At 41.2% G+C, this 19,590-nt stretch overlaps 1 protein-coding gene across 1 annotated transcript in view; it reads left to right on the forward strand.

Annotated features, from left to right (window-relative positions):
* The window catches only part of LOC141987269 (sperm flagellar protein 2-like), a 68,038-nt gene that overhangs the window by 16,331 nt on the left and 32,117 nt on the right, over nucleotides 1–19,590 (forward strand). The window contains exons 9-16 of the mRNA XM_074952470.1: nucleotides 785–924; nucleotides 2,107–2,234; nucleotides 2,344–2,482; nucleotides 4,446–4,583; nucleotides 9,692–9,852; nucleotides 10,656–10,842; nucleotides 12,036–12,207; nucleotides 15,258–15,380. Coding sequence (XP_074808571.1) covers nucleotides 785–924; nucleotides 2,107–2,234; nucleotides 2,344–2,482; nucleotides 4,446–4,583; nucleotides 9,692–9,852; nucleotides 10,656–10,842; nucleotides 12,036–12,207; nucleotides 15,258–15,380 — 1,188 coding nt within the window. The remainder of the gene's footprint in view (nucleotides 1–784; nucleotides 925–2,106; nucleotides 2,235–2,343; nucleotides 2,483–4,445; nucleotides 4,584–9,691; nucleotides 9,853–10,655; nucleotides 10,843–12,035; nucleotides 12,208–15,257; nucleotides 15,381–19,590) is intronic.

Consider the following 19,590-nt stretch of genomic DNA (forward strand, 5'->3'; position numbering starts at 1 on the left):
GTCCTGCCCCTCCTGTTGCCCATTTCTCTCTCATTCCTCAACAATTTAAAAACACCTAGTCTTTAGAAAGTGATCCAGTAGTGAGAGTGATTGTAAGTACCCATTCTTTCCTTTTGCTTTTGCTAGAAGCTTTTCAGACTATGTGTTGTGTATCCCCACTTGCAGGGCTATGACCTATGATTTACTTTGTATTTTGCAGTACATGTAAAGTTAAAAGTAGAGTGTATATCAAATGAAGCACTCTGTGGGTAACCCTAATGCCCAGGGTTAATTGAATTTAAAAACAGCATCTTGCCATGAAATCATGGGGTAACCTCAAAGGATTATTGGTCCTAGAAATTATTTCAGTCTGACTCCAGCTCTTCCAAGCCCTGCTATATAGAAACTGTAAATATTTACAGTGTTCAAGATCCATCAAGCAGAAATTACATGGTGATACCTTGAAATCATGGTACCTATACTGGCAGTCATAATGGTAACAATACCATTTACTTTTTGTTAACGTGGTAAGTAACTTGTTTCATTATCTTTCTATTTCTTTCACAGCAGAGCTTTAGGAAATCTAACTTTTTTGGCAAGTCGAATAAAATAAAAGCTAAACTGGAAAATATCATTATATAAATGCAAAACTACTGACTTCAGCTATATATTGGTTGCGGAATGACACATTTGAACACCTGCAAAGTTTATTTGAAGGCAACTAAGCAGCTTAGGTGTCTAGGTCCATGTATTTATTGTTATTTAAAATATATTTGAGGGTACTAATTGTGCATTTATATTTAAGGCTCCGTTCGAGGAAAATCACCAGGGAAAAAATCTTCACCAGCTACACCTGAAGATGTACCTCCTCCCACCCCTGTAGGACCACCGCCAATTAAACCAGGATCAGATAAATGGGTTTATATAGATGAGCCACTTCCCAAGGTGCAGCAGTTCAAGATTAGAAATCTTTTATATGACTATACTTTATTGAGTTCTAGATAACTTTTTGTCCATTACAAATGAATTCATTTTAAAACATATTTCTAATACATAAAGAATGTCTGAGAGATTGTAGCATGAATTATAAATATAAATACCTAAAGAGATGTGATTTTAAAAATATGCTGCAACTCAGTGTACAGTATTGAAAATATCTGATAATTTGATAATGACATATATTAGAAATTTATGGATAATTCCTGAGTGACAATGCACATGGTTGACAAGATGGTAACACTTTAATATTATGAAAGGTGTATCCAGAGTAAATATTATATTTTGGCAGGGTATTTGTAATACATTATAACTAAGGCTAAGTTTTTGTCACAGATATTTTGAATAAAAGTCAGGGACAGGTCACAGGAAATAAACAGAAATTCACGGCAGCCCATGTCCTGTCCCTGACTTTCACTAAAAATGTCCCTGACAAAAGGGATGGGTGGGTTCAGCACCCACTGCTGCTGGGGCTCCCGGGTCCCCCACTGATGTGGTGTGTGGGAACTCCAGGGTCTCCCTGCCCCTGGGGCTGGGCTGCAGCGGGGTCCCCTTACCCTGGGCAGCTGGTAGCTGCAGGATCCCCTGGCCGTGGCTGCAGCTGCGGCTGGGCAGCTGTGGGGAGTGCCTGCTGTGGCTGGCAGCTGAAGTGGGTCCATCGGCTGCCCGCCGCGGCTGAGCAGCTGCGTGGGATCCCCCCGCCTTCCAGCCGCGGCTGGGCAGTTGTTGTGCGGGGTCGCCTTGACCTGCCCTCCACAGCTGGGCAGATGCAGGGAGGCCACCGGCCGTGGCTGGGCAGCTGCTTGGGGTCTCCCGTTTGACGTGGCTTGGCAGCTGCGGAGAGTCCCCCCCCATCCCCTGGGGCAGGTAGACAGCTGCAGGTTGGGGGCTATGAGGGCGGGGCTGGGTGGGAGCTCCAGCCCCAAGGCAGAAAATGTCACGGAGGTCAATGGAAGTCATGAATTCTGTGCCTCCGTGACATAATCGTAGCCTTAATTATAAATAAAATAAAGGAAATATATTGTTAACCTGATGTCCAAGATACCTCTTTCCTATACTTGCTGATTGTGTGTTTGGACAGGCTGCAGGAAGTATATAAAGTAAAGATTTGTGTGTTTTAATAATTAACAGGAAATACCTGAATTTTTAGTACCTTATTGGGAAATGGTAGAAAATACATATGAAAATACCATCAAAACTATACTTAGATGTTTAAGAGAAGAACGGTATTCTGTGATTCACTACTTAGCAGATACTAGGTGAGTAACAGTAGTTAATTACATTAGAATTCTCATTTTATATTATTCCTCTAGCACACTATGTATGTTTTAGCGCTAAAACTCCTTTGTTTTGACTCACTGTTCACAGAAACCATTTTAAGGATTACCTGAAGCGTCCAGACCATAAGCAGGAGTTTGTATCTCAGTGGCAATCTGATTATAACTCCATTGCTGATGATCTGTGGGAAGATGAGGAAACAAAAGCAGAATTACACCAAAGGGTTGCTGTGAGTAAATGGCAAATGCTTCAGTTTTTCTAGCTCTGGAGCTTTGTACATCTTTGGGCATTTGAATTCACACAGGATTGAGGTAATATGACTACTAATGTACTAGTGCTACCTTGCCTAGGCAACTATTATATGAACCCTTCTCACTCTCCACCACCACCAAACAGCATCAGTCACCAAACAGAGCCAGCTTTGGCACCACCCCTGCTGCTCATTGGCTGTGGCAGTGTGTGGTACTGGTCTCAGAGCCTAGGCCTCTGATCGAGTATGTCCCCTCTTCCCCCCGCTAAGCATGAGGAAGAAAGAGGAGGGAAGGGAAAAGCAGCCCCCGCATGCTGAAAGAAAAGGAGTAGGGGGGAGGAGAAAGAAAAGGAGTAGGGGCACATGGAACACTTCCTCAGCCTTTTCCAGGTGAGCTCTCACCCTCTTCCCCCATCCTCCACCCCCAGAAAATGTCTCTGCCACTCCTGGCCCCATCAAAATTGCGGCCCAGCTAGTGAGGTGAATATCTGAAAAATGAAGAATTGATTACATGACTGGCAAAAAGAAAGAATGATTTCTAATATCAAAATGTCAAAATGTACTTTTTCCAGGATAATAGCATAAACCCAGTTAAAAACAATTTCAAGAAGCTAAAAAGAAATACAGGAGTTGGAATATCCCATATGTGTGATGCTCTATCTCAGTGGCAAAACCTAAGGTCACATGGAGAGAAGAATAGACTTTATGTGCAGAATTCCAGAAGATGGAAAAAATTGTGGCAGTTGCTACTAAAGAATCAGCTTCATTAAATAGAAATGGAATGCAAGTGTACATCTTAGAAGATCTGCATACAATGAAATAAAACTATTGTAATTTTTCATATTGCATGTTACTTTAGTAATGCCTCCTCTTGGCCATAGTGATTATATTATTATCAGTAGGAAAATAATTTAAATTAATACCTACTACTAGTGGACTGAACTTAGCCACTTATATTTCCCCTTCCTTTGCTTTTTTTTTAACATTGTCAGCCTGCAACTGATAAACTGGTAGGAATGGTGAAAAATTTACCCTGAGTCAGACTTACTGCTGCATAGAGAATGTTGATACTCTGTGGCTGTGAAAGAGACAGTGGTAGTTGTTTTAATATACCATGGCAAAATCTTTTCAGCAGATCTTTTCAAAGCAGTTGGTATTCTGGTGAATCTTACTTGTATTAACTCTGTTACAGAGATGAGTTTATTACATTGAAAATAATTTCCCAACTGGTTTGCTGAAATGATTGATTAGATCTGGCCTGAAGTGCTTGGCATTATGTTGGAACAAGACGTTATAATTGCAGTGTCATTTTTCTGCAGTGCATTGCAATGAAATCCTAAAAGCCTAGGGAACTTTCCTGGAGTTTAGTTATAGTGGGCATAAGACTTGGAATAAGCACTGTTTCTTTTTCTTTTCATTCTTTTCCTTTGTCAAAAATATGGGTCAGTATACCAGTACCTCTGTTGTCGATGTTGTTCTTTTTTGATGTGTTTACATAGAAGAAACATGGGAAATCGCCATTAGAGAAAGGACTGAGTGCCTTTTAAGAACAAAGCGTGATGGGTACCTTCTTTCAGGTTTAAAGGCCAGTGCAGGTGCATCTCAGCTTCAAAGACCTGTTTGCCATAAGTGGCTTTTGGCCTAGCAAAATTATATTCTGATTCCCAGAACTGTGAAGGTTACAGCCTCCACCACCACCAATTCTCACTCCAGTACTGGAGAAAAAACAGCACATACTAGTTGTGCATTCATTGGTACCAATAATACTGGTTGTGTCTTCTTACTTCTCAGTCAGTCCATGCCCGTGGTGGGTCTCCAAGGCTACATTTTGTTGATTGCTTTTTGGCCAGGTTCTTTTGGATTGACTTTTATTATACTTAAATATATGAAAGATAGCCTAAGGTTTTACACATCCATTATTTGCAATAGTATTTGTATTTAGGACCTGAGGGACCGTCTCTGGGATATTTGTGAGAACAGAAGGGAAGAAGCAGAGCAAGAACGTAGTGATATCATGAATGATGGCTGGTTACCAGATCATATGGGAATCTTGATGAACCATTTCTTTTCACTTATGCAGGTATGGTAAATAGCTATATCAATATAGTCCTTATCCTGCAGTTGCCCAGGCAGACTCTTGGATTAATGTATTTATCTCAGTGGGACTTCACGTATGTGGTCCCTTAAGACTACATGGTCAAGACCAAATATCCCTTTAATTCAACCCCACTAAAGAAGGAAGCTGACTGAAGTGAGGAGTGAGAAAATATAAAAAAGAAGAATGCATGTGCACTCCTGGCATTGTATCACCTTCTGAGCAGAGCGGATCGAGAAAAATACCATTATCATAGTCCTGTAAAAATAAATTTTTGGGCTATATTGCATAATGTTGCTATTTGCATTCAGCTTACCAATCAAATGAGTTTAGTGAAATATCCTGGTATTGGTTATCCTTTTCTATTTATAATGGCCTCTGTTCTTAACTTGGCCATCTAAATGCTGTAATTATATACAATGTTACCAGACCCACCTATTTTAAGATTGCCCAACACTTCCTTTTATAAGACCTTGTTTTCAGTTCCTTATAACTTTGCCAAACTTTAGCCATTTGGGATGAAATTGTAGGTGCCAGATGTCTTTTGGAAAATTTCAGCCAAAACAGTTCAGCCATTTCTAAGAGTGAAGCAAAGGGGAAAAACATTGTTTTGCCATGTAAAAAAATCTGGTCATTTTTTTTTTCTTTGGAACCTGGACTTGAAATTTGATAGGGATTGGCCTTTGTGTCAGGAATGTGCCTTTTGCTGTTCCTGAGAAATTCTGCTCACATTTGGCCAAGTTATAAACCTTTGAAAAACCTCACATCACACATATTCAGTAAAAGCTTCCTAGAGTTTAAGGATAATACCTTTGGAGATTTTTATCTGTTAATGAACATGCTCCAGCCCCTCACAGCTCCTAGTGCTCACCAGACTGCTCATGCACCATCACTACAGAGTGACTGAGCATGTTCCAGCCCAGGGCTACAGGGTTGAAGCTGGACTTCCCCTGTAATTGCTGCTTCCAGTTGCTCCAGGCAAGGGCATGGACAGACACTAGAACTGAGAGCAGGGAGAGACTCTCTCTCCTGTGCTCTCAATGACATCCTTCCCTTTTAGTGCCCAGGCAGCATGGATGAAGAAGGGATGGAGGGAGGGAAAGGAATAGACTGGGACAAGGAATCTGTTGAGTCTGGAACTGGAGGAGAGGAGAGACACTGTGAGTGAGTGTTGGGGGTGGAGGAAATTGGGACTCAGGTTGGGGACTGGGATTTGGTGGGCAAGGAGACTCGCAGCTGAAGTCAATGAGAGCTGTGCTTTGAATATAAAGTGCTATCTAATGCTAAGTACTCTGAAAAATCAGGTCCTAAGCTTCTTCAATTAGGCATCCAAAATTAGTGGATAGTTTTGACTTTAATCTCTCTGTGCCTCAGTTCACCCTCTGTAAAATGGGATAATACCATCCCCTCCCCTCACAGGGGTGTTTTGAAGATAAATAAATGTTTGGGAAGCACCCTGATCAGTGCCATAGAAAAGCCCATGAGGAAATTCATAATTCTGTATTGAGACCAGGGTTTGAATAGTATGCTATGAATAAACCAAAGGCTATGCATTGAATCATGCAGATAAAACAAAATATTGAATAACTGATCTTAATAGAGCACCATCCATCCTGTGCACTGAATGAAGCAGGACATCTATGGAAAAAATATCATGTGATCATGTAATTAAAAACTATCATCATGCCTACATGGAAGGGGATTGAATTAAAGTTGCACAGATAAGCTTAATTCTGTCATTTCCTAACTTTTAAGTGCTTGACATTGATTATATATATTTTTGGAGCTCTTTTACAGTATCATATTTTAGAGTATACACTCTAAATATCACTTTTCATAGATGCACTGACAAATGATGCTGTACATTTAAAAACATCCTTTTTTCACAGGCTTCCATTCTCCACAACATCAAATCAATGTTGTCCGTGCTTCAACATCCTGAATGATTTTGCCTTTCCCTGTTTAGTTGGGCTAGTCTCTCACTATGTCAAACATCAACCCTTCATCTGCCATCTTCAATGACTTGTTTATCCAGTTCTTCTTCGAGTCATGTCCCTACGAGTGCTCCACTCTAGGTGCACTAGAGCCCCCTGCAGCTTTGATCTGTGATTTCTCATAGCAGTGTCCGTTTGGCCTGCTCATGGGTGTTAGTCAGTCTCATGCCCATGCCGTTGTTATATAGCACTGCATGGGTGAACCACTCCCAGTTTCTTCTTAACTGCCTTTGCCTGAGACGGAGCTCTAGCAGTTGTCCTATTGAGATTCCCTCAACTCTGTTTTTCTCTTTTACTGATGTAACCCATCTGCCAGGTGCAGTCGGCAGCCACAAGGGCCAGGTTCAATATCCAGGGGTTCCTTTTTACAATACAACTGAGCACTGGCTTGAGCTCCCCCACCCAGTAACCTGGGAAATTACACATCACCCCTGGGCACCTCTAAGAGACAATACTTCCCCTTTCTCAATGACTGAGTCTGTGCGTAGAAAAGAAAAGAAAAAGAGGGAAGTAACCTGACATTAATTTGGGGAAACCCCATAAGCATGATTCAGAAGTTTATGACCATGAGCAAAACACCCACCCCAGAGTACATTAGGCAGTGTCCTTTGCCTCAAGTTCTCATCTTGTGGTGAGGAAGTCCAATGCATTTTATTGTAGGCCAGGATAACTTTCAATATGGAGTGTTCCTCTTTAGCCTATCCCAAGGGTCATGTTGGTGGTAGCAACGCAACTGCACAGGAAAGGTGTTTTAGTATTCTCTTATCTGGACGATTGGTTGCTGAGCTGCCCCCTGGAACTGACGTCTCGGGCAACTTCCAAGGCTATAGGCCTCTTTCTCAAATTGGGCCAACAACTGTACATACAAAAATCCATCTTGACCTGGGTACAGAACCTAGAGTTCATAGGGGCACATCTTGATGTGGGCAATGATAAAAAGAGCCAACTTTCCTCAGCACAGATTTGTGGCTCTTTCCAACATAGCAAAGAGAATTCAGCTCAGACCCCAAACCATGAACAGGAACTGCATTCAACTACTGGGGCACATGGCAGCCACCACCTTCATGACGGAACATGTCAGACTTCGAATGGGCTGCCTTCAGGGGTGGTTCAGAACCATCTATTCACACACCAGGCACAGTCTAAATATGCTTCTTTCCGTACCTACCTTCATGAAATAATCCCTCAGTGGTGGAAGGACCATCACAACATATGCACAGAAAATCCATTTGCACATCTTTCCTCAGTGATCATTATAAAAACGGACACCTCTCTGTTAGCATAGGGAGCACAATTCAGCACTTACACGATCCAGGGCAAGTAGATGTTGCTAGAGACGATGCTACAGGACTTCAGCTCGGGGCTCTGGGCTTCAGCCCTGCATGGGGCACTGATGCTTTGGGGCTTGGGACAGGCCCGTGGACCCCCCGAAACCAGCTCGTGGCCCTCTCGGGACCATGTAGGCCTGGTTGAGAACTGCTACTCTAGATGGTGCTGGTGTGGGTGTGGATGCAAATGCATATAAAAGGTGGATTGTGGGTTGGATACAATTTAATTGCCGCAGATGCGGATCCAAATTTTTGTATTCGCACAAGGCTGTACTAATAGTTTGTTAGTGCACTTTGAACTACCCTTCTTTGAAACGAGTATAGATCAAAATGCACTAATGAATGGGTAATGAGCATCAGCAAGGTCCACACGGACAGTTAGCGCAGAGTAGGCTAGTGCAGGGTGCACCCACTTTGCCATGAACTAAATTCACGTGTAGTCAAGCACTAAGTGTCATTGAAAGTTAATGCGATTTTGGCTCCAAAGTCACTGAGCTGCTTCTGAGTTTTCCCCTCAAACTGTTACCTCCTAAGTAAACCCACCCAAAACCCTTCCCCACCTCCATGGAGTTGACATGATATTTGCTATCATCACATTGTTCACTCTGCTTGTGGGTTATACCCCTTCCCCAACACTTAGTTTCTTCAGGGCATGGATCATCTACCACTCTGGGTATGTACAGAGCCAAGTGCAAGGGAGGCTGCATTCTTGGTTGGCCCTTAGACACTACGTTACTTAACATGATTAATAATAATTTTACCTACTATCACCTTCATTGACAATAATGGGTAAAATTATTCGTGCTAAAAGTAGCAAGTCTGAAATTGTGCTATCTTTACATTCAACAGCTTTGTCAGAGAAAGCAATAAGAATAGCAACAAAACAGGCAGAGAGTTCCTGATTGCTGAGATCCTCTGGTGTAGGTTTTACTATGGTATTCTATAATATGTTCTTCATATTGCTATATTATTGTATTAGTATAGATTTTATATACTCATTTTAGCGAGGTCTGATATCCCTAACTAGTCTATATCAGATTTCCATCCACTTCCTTTATTTTCCGTAACCAAACAGAAAAATTTTTATCTTTAACTTATGGCCAACTGGCTGCTTTACACTATAAGATTTTTATTCTTTTTGTGAATGTGGTTTTGTGCATTTTCCCATGAATATGCAGTGCCGTTTTGACAGTTAGAGACTCTGACACTACTGGTTTAATAAATCAAAGCATGACAGGTGCTAATGCTTTTTGGCTTCACGCTGAAATAAATAGATGTCTTGAACCTTACAAAATCCACTTGTTTTTTCTTTAAACAGCTTGCACAATTATAATTCTTTCTTGGCCATTTAAACAAATTTCTTTTGCTTTATATTATTATTAAAGATTTTTAATAATTTGGATTAAAGATTTATTCAAATCTGTTTAATTACAGTTTAGAAGCACGTGGTAGATTTGTTTTAATTAATTTTGTATATATATATGTGTCAGAATTAAATATCAATATATTTATATGTTCAAATTAAATATATTTTCTGATTTCATAGCTGATATTGTTATTAAATCTTAGAAATATCTATATTAAAGTTTGAACACACATTCTGAAAGTGTACTTTTCCAGTACATGTTATAGTATGTATTTATTATAAGATACTTAAACACATGTGATCAACCAGTCCTATTTTCTAGCCTCCATCAAGCATTCTCATGATGTAGGCATTACTTTAGGGTATTAAAAAACAGAAACTGCTTTGTTCCGTCCTGTTCTGAAGGTTGAAGTGGACCGTTTTCAAGATACAAAGAGATTTCTACATGACTATTACAGGGGAATGGAAGGCAAAATGCCAACAGAGGCCTGTCAAGAGTTCACTAGAATCCCATTGTTAGATATTGTTAATGTAGAGCAATCTGTGGAACAAAGCAAGTCAAGAAGGTAAAAACTGCATTGTAAAAAAAGAAAAGTAACGTAATTAATATAGCATATAAGTGTGTTTGTCCATGTGTTACTGTTAGATAGACGATGGTGATCACAGCCATATGATAGATGTTGAGTATTGTAATGTATTTAATTTATTATACACTTTTGGCTGCCCCATCTATACTCTGTGCAGTAACAAAACAACAAAAACTGCCGGATAAAAGGTTCCTTCTTTCCCCCAAATTATGACAGTTCCCCAACAAATTCTGCAACTAATTATAGTTAAATATTAAACATTTGGTTCTGTATCAGTGACGAAATTAAAATTTCACGAGCATGGCCTCTGAGGTTGTGGTCAACTGAACATAAGTTAAAGCAGCCTTGCTGGGTGCGTGGAATTAAACACAATATTCAAGGTGAGAGGGTACCATCACTTGTATATAACAATGGCATAATGCTGTGCATAACAATACCTATATTGATACCTGAATGGTTACAGTCCATCAAGACCCCATCAATATATATATCAATAGTTAATATCAATCAATCCAGTGTGTATTATTTGTTGTCTAGTCCCCTGGTTTTGTTTAGATCAGTCTTGAGTTCCTTATAAACCTCTCTACTCTAGACTAATCAACATGATTTTGTGTCATCCACAAATTTTACCACTTGTGATCCATGGGAGGATTCCTCCTTTTTCCATTGCTATCACAGACTTTGAAAATGGGGTTCTGGTTCTCTTAATGTAACTTAATTGCACCATGTAAACATATACTACACCATTGGGATAGTGAGTTATTTCCTATTTTGTTTTCAAGGATTCCCATGGTTCCTCGTAGACCCCCTTCTCCTGAAATAAATGTCATCAAGCAGAAAAGCAAAGCAATTCAACTAAAGAGCAATAAGGAGGAGAATTCCTCTGAAAGTACAATATTTAACTTTGGGGCAGATGAGAAACTTATCACTGATACATGGCAAGCAGCAGTAACAGCAATATCAAATATGGTAAGAAATGCTTTGTTTAGTAAAGATTCACAGATTGGTTAAATAGTTAGATCTAAACCTTTCCAGTCCAAATACCAGACCCATGCACCAGTATCTCAACTCCATGGCTGCTGTTCCACTCCTGATGTTTCAGTAATCGCTGCAGCCCTAATACATCCCTGCTATAAACGGGGAAATGGCAGGATCAGCATAGTAGCAGTTCCTCCTCAGCGCTCTGCTCTGTGTATATCCACTCAAATCTTGTCTCCCGCCTCCTCATATGGAGGAACCAAACAATCCTGGTGTTAGAAGTGACCTGTGCAATAAGGAAGAGGGATCAGTATTTGCCCCTTAGTACAGTTTTTCTTAAACCTTCCAAAAATAAATCCTCAAGCAGAGATTAGACTTCACAAGACTTCTCCAGCTTTATTTTATAGTGCCCAAAGTGTGCTATTTGTGTCACAGCTAGTTTCGAAAGGCAGTTCCTGGATCAGTGGCTAGGATTGATGGCTTTTCCCACCTTTCTGCACTTTTACAATATAGTCAGACATGTCCTCTACAGTGAATGCCTTAAGATAACTTAACTCTGGCCTTGTCTACACTGCCACTTTACAGTGCTGCAACTTTCTCGCTCAGGGGTGTGAAACATCACCCCCCCCCCACCCCTGGGGCACTGCAAGTTTCAGTGCTATAAAGTGGCAGTGTAGACAGTTCACCAGCGCTGGGAGCCATTCCCCTCATGGAGGTTTTTTTTTTTTTTTTTTTTTTTACAGTGCTGGGAGAGCTCTCTCCCAGGGCTGGTGCCGTGACTACACAGCCATGTTAAAGCTTTTAACGTTTAACAGCAGCGCTTTAACGTTGCTAGTGAAGACATACCCTCAGTTCTTCAGCTTCTCAGCCTTCACTGAAGCCTAGCCCTGCTTTGGTTACCAGTTGGTCTACTTCCGCTGCTTTCCTTTAATACTTAAATAATTTCTTCTGTGAAATATTTAAAGCTGCCATCTTTTTCCTTCTTGCTTTTTTGGTTTAACAACTGTTTCCTTATTTAATAAACATATACTGATCAGATATGAAATCAAGAATCAAAATATCTAATTTATATTATACATCCAGCAGCAACCACTAGTAGAAAATAAAGGATAGCTCGTTCAAAATATTAATTGTATGTTATAGATCCAGAATAGTTAAGTTAAAATATTAATATGAATATTAAGGTAACTGCTGAAATACAATCAAAAGAAGCCGAGGAAGAAAAAGAACGCCAGCAGCTAGAAAAGAAAGAACAAGAACGTCAAAAACCTTCTCAGGCAGCAGGAGGCAAAGGTGGTGGAAAGGATGCCAAAGATGCCAAGAAACCACCTCCAAAATCACCCACCAAAAAGAAAGGTAACTGAAGCATGTGCTTTTCTTTTAAAAATAGAGCATAAAACTATTCAAATTAAATGAACATACGTTAAAAAAGAGACTAACTACAAAAGTTTAATTCTTTTCTCTCTATTCTTTTGATAGTTCAAAACATGATATATCAGTGTGCTGACATGGTAGTGATAAAGAAATCCAGAGACTGTTGAGTGACAGTTGGGTGAATTAAATCATAAATAATATTTAGGGATAAATGTTCAAAGTAATACCAGAAAGTAATACTTGCTAATCTTTTTCTGTGCATAGTTTTGGAAATGTACACATTGCAGCCATTTTATCAAATTATGTCAACTTTTTTAAAAATGCTTGTTCTTTTCTAACATTAATCTCCTGATGTAGCTAAAACCATATAAATACTTCTTACTTTATTAATAAAGAACAGGATAAAAATAGTCCAAGGCTATTATTCCACAGTATAATGTAACAACCTTTATAATATGATAGATCAATCAGGTCTGTCCCTGCTCTGTCATCATTCTGACAAGGTATAAACAATGTATTGTTTAATTGAATTCTGTTAGCACCTAGAGACCCAACCAAGATCAGGGTCCTATTGTAATAAGTACCATATGTACACGTAATAAGAGACAGTCTCTGCCTCAATGACTTGACAGTCTAAATAGAGAAGATAGGCAAATGGTGGGGGAAAGAAAGTATTTTAAAAAATGGGCAAATGAAGTGCAGAGAGAGTATATGTATAGCTACACAGCAAAAAAACCTGTGCTCTGCCACAGACTACTTGTGTAACCTTGGGCAAGTCACTTAGCATATGTCTACAAAGCGAAAATACACTTGCGTCAGTGAGTCTCAGAGCCCAGGTCAATTGATTCAGGCTTGTGGGGCTCGTGCTGCAGGGCTGAAAATAGTAGTGTAGATATGCGGGATTGGACTGGAGCCAGAGCTCCAAGACCCTCCCCCCCCGGCACCCGGGTTTCAGAGGCCAAGTTCCAGCCCAAGCCTGAATGTCTACACTGCTATTTTCAGCCCCATACCACGAGACCAAGTCTTTTGACCGGGCTCTGAGACTTGCTGCCACAGGGTTTTTTTTTTGCGGTGTACACATACACTAAATGACTTGTCCAAGGTTATAGAAGTAATCTGTTTCAGAGATCAGGTCTCCTGAATCTAAGTCAAGTGCCTTAACCATCTTTCCTCACAATACAAGATAAGATATTAATGGATACATTTTTCATTTTATGCCAAATAGAGTGCTGTTGTACATCTCCTGAGAGTGGAAGAGCTCACCAACTTTTATTTCTGGCTTTCACATCCTAGGGATGCACAATGCAATTTTTTTTTATCTTGTAGGCAGTGCAGCAGCATACTTACTGAAAGAGTGATATAACTTTCTGCACTCAATTTTGTCACCTTTAGATTTGATCATTAGAGTTATGTTCAACCTGATATACTGATCTGGTATCATCCTGTTGCACCACCACAGCAGCTGCAAGTCAGTTGTTGGGGAAGAAAAGTTATCATTATCTGTACTTAACAACACTTAACAGTCAAAAGTGCTTAAACTACAAATAAACTGCCAACACAATATTAAAAAACAAAATTATAAAATAGCTTTATAATATTAAAGTTGTTTTCATTGCAGGCTTTAGGTCCATCATGTAAAAGTAACTAATAGGATGATGTAAAAAAGTATAACATGAACTAGAGGAGACCTACTTTTAATACATTGTACACCCTCCTTATCGTATTTCAGTACTGTCCTAATGTAACTAATACTGACTTATCAATAGGGCCCTACCAAATTCACGGTCTATTTTGGTCAATTTCATGGTCATAGGATTTTAAAAATCATACATTTCATGATTTCAACTATTTAAATCTGAAATATCACTGTGTTGTAATTGTAGGGGTCTTGACTCAAAAAGGAGTTGTGGGGGGGGTTGCAAGATTATTGCAGGGGGTTGCAGTATTGCTACCCTTACTTCTGTGCTGCTGCTGGCGGTGGCACTGCCTTCAGATCTGAGCAGCTGGAGAGTGGTGGCGGCTGGCTGGGATCCCAGCTCTGAAGGCAGAGCCACCGCCAGCAGCGGCACAGAAGTAAGGATAGTATGGTATGGTATTGCCGCTCTTACTTCTGTGCTGTTGCCTGCAGAGCTGGGCCCTCAGTCAGCAGCCGCCACTCTCCAGACACCCAGCTCTGAAGGCAGCAGCGGAGAAATAAGGGTGGCGTAGTATGGTATTGCCACCCTTACTTCTGCACTGCTGCTGGCGGGATGCTGCCTTCAGAGCTGGGCGCTTGGCCAACAGCCGCTGCTCTCTAGCTGCCCAGCTCTGAAGACAGTGCAGAAATAAGGGTGGCAATACCATGACCCCCCTAAAATTACCTTGCAAACGCCCAGCAACTCTCTTTTGGGTCAGGACCCCCATTTGAGAAACGCTGGTCTCCTCTGTGAAATCTGTATAGTATAGGGTAAAAGCACACAAAAGACCAGATTTCATGGGAGAAGACCAGATTTCACGTGATGTATTTTTCATGGTCGTGAATTTGGTAGGGTCCTACTTATCAACATAGAACTTTTATCACCATTTACTTCATCTCTGAATTTGACTGACACTTAGCATTCAAAAGGTACTTTGTGTACCTGCAAATTATCAATAGATTAATAGATTTTAAGTCCACAAGGGATCATTATGACCATCTAGAACCCCAGTAGAAACAACTCCATTAGATAATCATTTCCCTTTAGCAATTATATTTTGAGCTCTATTAGTTACCCAGTTTTAATCCATTTAATAGGTGCTACACTGATTTAGTATAGTGTTAATTTTTTAAATTGGGATGTCATGCAGTAATAATGTCTTACAGAAGTCTAAGGATATTATGTCAACAATTACATTTATCCACCAAACTTGTAATCTCATAAAAATGATATCAGATTCATTTGAAAAGAAATTATTTCCATAAAACAAATTGTACTATGCTGTGTTGTCTACATATATGCAGTCCAAACATTATAAGATTTTCTTTTTGGTGAAAATATTTTCTTTTCTTTCAGATGTTCCTTCTCCAGCACCTGTGGCTGAAGCCACTGCCATTCCTCTAACACCAGAGGAACTAAAGAAACAGGAATTAAAGCTTAAAATGAAACAGGAATATTTTAGTGCCCTTGAATATGAAGGTATGTAATTAGTTCAGTGGCCTACATTGTGGAAGTTGATCATCATTCCCAATTTAGATTTTTTTTAATAGTTGAAACTGTCTGCAAAGTTCTGTTGAAAGTTTGCTGAGTGAATGGAGAGGAAAGGGGTCTGAAGAATCCTGGAAACTTAAAAAAATGGTAGTAGACAATAATTTTTGAATAAATATATTCAAAATAGAAGAGAAAGTACTTTTAAGCCTTTCTCTTCTCTTTCCTGTCATCCTTCTACTATCAGCTATTCATTGTAAGAGAACATATTAAATAATATTGACCTGAGCAGTTAACCAATATTCAGGATCTTCTGGATTGTTTCTGTTAGAGGGAGTCAGGTATTTGTTTGATGCAATCCTGTTTATTCACAAAGAATGTATAAAGTCCTGTTTTCCTGAATACAGTAGGAATGAAACAGCAGGAGACAGTTCCTTTTCTCACAGTGCCAAGCCTCTTTTCAGCCAGCACTCTACCCAAAAACTCTCTCAGCTTTTCTCAAGATAATGCTACAAGAGCTTTTCTGGCTGTCTCTGGAGCTTACTTCCTGCCTCCTTTATGTGCTTCTGGCATGTTTCTGCTCCTGCGTGCACACATACACAGACACAGAGCTTCATCAAACCATAATCAGCCTTCTGCATTTGTGTTTAGACTCCAAGGAGAACCGCTCCAACCACCTGGCTCAACTCCCACATCAGCCTTGCAGGTGGCCTGTGTTTTGGGCAGTGGCTCCTATTGTTTCAGCTATCTGTTCTACAAAGGAGCTTAATTGCTTCTTACATTTATCCTGAACGAAGGGTGACTGTTACACTCACCTGCTTCAACAATGTTTCACCCAATCTCAGCACAACAATATTTTTTTAAAATCAGATATTTTGAAATAGGAAGGGGAACTTTAAAGAGGTAAAGACCTGCCTAACAAAACAGCCAAGGTATGTATCAAAGGAGAACTAAAACATACAGGGCCACATTTTCATAATAGCTTATTAACATACCTTGCAAATGCAGATACCACAGCTACACCTGCAAGTGTAATAACTGGAAATGTAAATGACCAATTAAGTGTGTAGATATTTCGAGACATGCAAATCCATAGGCAGTTACTGAGTTGTGAATTTTGATTTCTCACTGAATTTAGCAGTTGCATGTATATGCCTTATTTTCAGTTGTGTTCCTGGTCTGAGAGTATTTTCTGTTGTTGGATATTTTGAGAATTGTGTGATTCAATTTGATACTTACAGATTGTTATGCCATTGTCCCAGTAGCAGACTGAGAGAAGCAGCTCCTGGAAAACGTGCAAAGAAGTTACGAAGAAGGCAGCAATTTGTTAAGCTGTACTGAAAAGCTTAATAGATATGCACTAAAAATCCTCTGAGGTGTTTTCAGTTGCTTTTACCTTTTTAATTTTACAGCTTTCCCTCCCAAATCAAGCAGATCTCAGAGAAAAATGAGTTAATGCCAAGTTTAAAATTTCAAATGTCAGCTGTTTTTGCTGAAAATAGGAAGTGTATATTTTTTTTCATTCTCATTTAACTCAAAGATGAACTTAAAGGGATTTTGTTCAGACCTTCCAAATACATTCATCTTTCTGTAGAGCCTGCCTAAGGAAAGTTTCAGCCTCAAAGATGATTGTTTTCAAAAGTTATTATTGGCATATGGGAATAAGGTCTGTAACAGAAACTGCTTTACAGTTTTACCTATTGAAGTCACTGTCAGCGGCAACTAAAATTTTGTTTTGTTTAGAAAAACATTTTCTAGCAGGTAAAATTAAATTTAATAAAAAATTGAGAGCCAGGGCAGATGAGGTAATATCTTTCGTTGGACTAACTTCTGTTGGTGAAAGAGACAAACATTTGAGCTACACAGAGGTCTTCTTCAGGTCTCAAAATAAAAAATTGAGTTGAACATTGGATGCCTACATGGATCTTCCAAGATTTGAGATACTCTTAGTTCAGTGTTACTCTTTGGTCTTCTTTCTTTTTCTTCAGGTTTTTCATTCCTCTATTTATCTGTTCGATATCTTTTTCTTTCTCACATTCCATACCCATTTTTAAGACATTTATCTTTTCCAAGACATTTATGTTTCTCTGTCTGTTGCCTCCATTTTTTACTCTTAACATCTCAATGACAACAAATTTTGTCTTTTTTCAGTTCCCATTGTGAAATGCCAGTTTTTTCTAAGTTAGATGGAATTTTTTACTCATAGATCTCTGTAGACAAATATTTCTTCTTCAAGTGCTTGCTCATGTCCATTCCATTTTAGGTGTGCGCGCATCCACGTGCACAGTTGTCTGAGATTTTTGCCTTAGCGGTATCCGTTGGGTTGGCTGTGGTGCCCCCTGGAGTGCCATGCTCATACGCTGGTATATTAGGCACCCCAACCCTAGGCCCTCTCAGTTCCTTCTTGCCAGCAACTCCGACAGAGGGGTAGGAGGGTGGGTAATGGAGTGGACATGAGCAACACATCTCAAAGGACAACAGTTACAAAAAGGTAGGTAACTGTTTTTTCTTCGAGTGCTTGCTCATGTCGATTCCATTCTAGGTTTGTGCGTGCCCACGTGCACAGTCGTCAGAGATTGTTGCCTTAGCAGTATCCGTAGGGACGGCTGTGGTGCCCCCCTTGAGTGCCACGCTCATGTGCTGGTATATTAGGTGCTGCCGACCCTACGCCCTCTCAGTTCCTTCTTACCGCCCGTGATGGGTGGTCGGAGCATCTTGTCTTTCATTGCAAGAGCGCTAGTGGTTCTTACAGTCCATTGTTCTGTCTCCTTTGTTTTTAGTTGATAGATACTTAGTTAGACCATTAAGTTAAGGGTTAGAATAATAGTTTAGGAGTTATAGTCCCAGCTGGAACTTCGCCTCGGAGCAGGGCATGCCCTGTTCCCCAGGCTTTAAGCCACGCTTATTGTGCAACTGGCCAATGTCCATTAGCAACCCCCACACTAGCTGTTTGAAGTGTTTGGGGGAGTCCCACAGAAAGGACAAGTGCAGGATCTGCAAAAAAAGTTCGCCCTCAAATTCAAAAGGAGCGGCATATCTGCTTGAGGGCCTCCTCATGGAGGCTGCCCTTCCTCCTGCTTCGGAGCCCGCTTCGTCGGACTCCATGCCCGGCACTTAGGCATCAGTGCACAACACACCGCTGGCATCGGAATCTGCCCAGCACCATTTGGGGCTTTGGGCAAAGAACCTGTGTTAGGCCATGTGCCCGCCCCGGAACTACTCGAGGGGTACTGCTGTGGTCGGACCCCTTAGCCCAGCCAGGGACCCACCTCCGGCTCCCGGGAGCGGCAGAGGGTCCTGGGCCCTAGTAGGGTCATGTGTGCCCAAAGTGGGCCTGGCGACCAAAGAGCAAGTAGGTTGTCCAGCACCGCAGGCACCAAGCCAGGTGATGGACCCAGCTAAGGCCCTGGCATCTACAGACAAGCCAGTTATGGGACTACCCTCTAAAGCAGCAGAGTGTCCCCAGACCGCAGGCGTCGATTCCCTTCACTGCAGCCTTGAACCCCGATACCTCAGCCTCTGTCCCCGGTTAGAAGACACAGGTCCCTGATGCTGAGGTCTCCACCTACATGGCACTGGACACCTGAGTCATGACGCAAATCCCCATACCCACGGTACCGTCGGGCCTCCCACCAGAGATCGCCACAGCGCAGATCACCATCACATAGGCAGTCTCCCAGGCATAGATTCCCACCTCCCTGCCTGGTTCGGGATCGTTCCCAGTCGCGGCACGGTCTGCAGCTCCCCAGTACCGCTCTTCTGACAGGCACTGATCCTCACCAGGGTAAGGATCCTCTCCTTACTGGTTGCCGACAAGGGTCAGTCAGCAGACGCAGGCATCTACAGCTCCGCCCTGGTCACTGGAAGGGCAATGGTCCAAGTCAGAAGGAGAGTTCAGCCTCTCACCTATGAAAGGTGAATCACCACCAGCCCATGAGACTGGCACGACTCCTGCAGCAGCAGTATGGAGGCTCGGTGGCAGTATTGGAACATGTGGGGTGTACCTTTTATGCCGTTCCTGTCAGGCTGCTTTGGACAAACTGCCCCTGGCACAGTCAGAGCACGGTGTTGAATCTGTTGCGGGGATGACACAGCAGGACCCAACACCCCAGGAACCATCCCCAGATGAACAAGGGGAAGCCACCTCTCCCCCTGTGGTGCAGTCATCTTCGTCATCTCCGGACGAAGCAGTGACGAGCAA

The sequence above is a fragment of the Natator depressus genome, chromosome 5 (genome assembly GCF_965152275.1).
Source record: "Natator depressus isolate rNatDep1 chromosome 5, rNatDep2.hap1, whole genome shotgun sequence".
NCBI classification, from domain to species: domain Eukaryota; kingdom Metazoa; phylum Chordata; order Testudines; family Cheloniidae; genus Natator; species Natator depressus.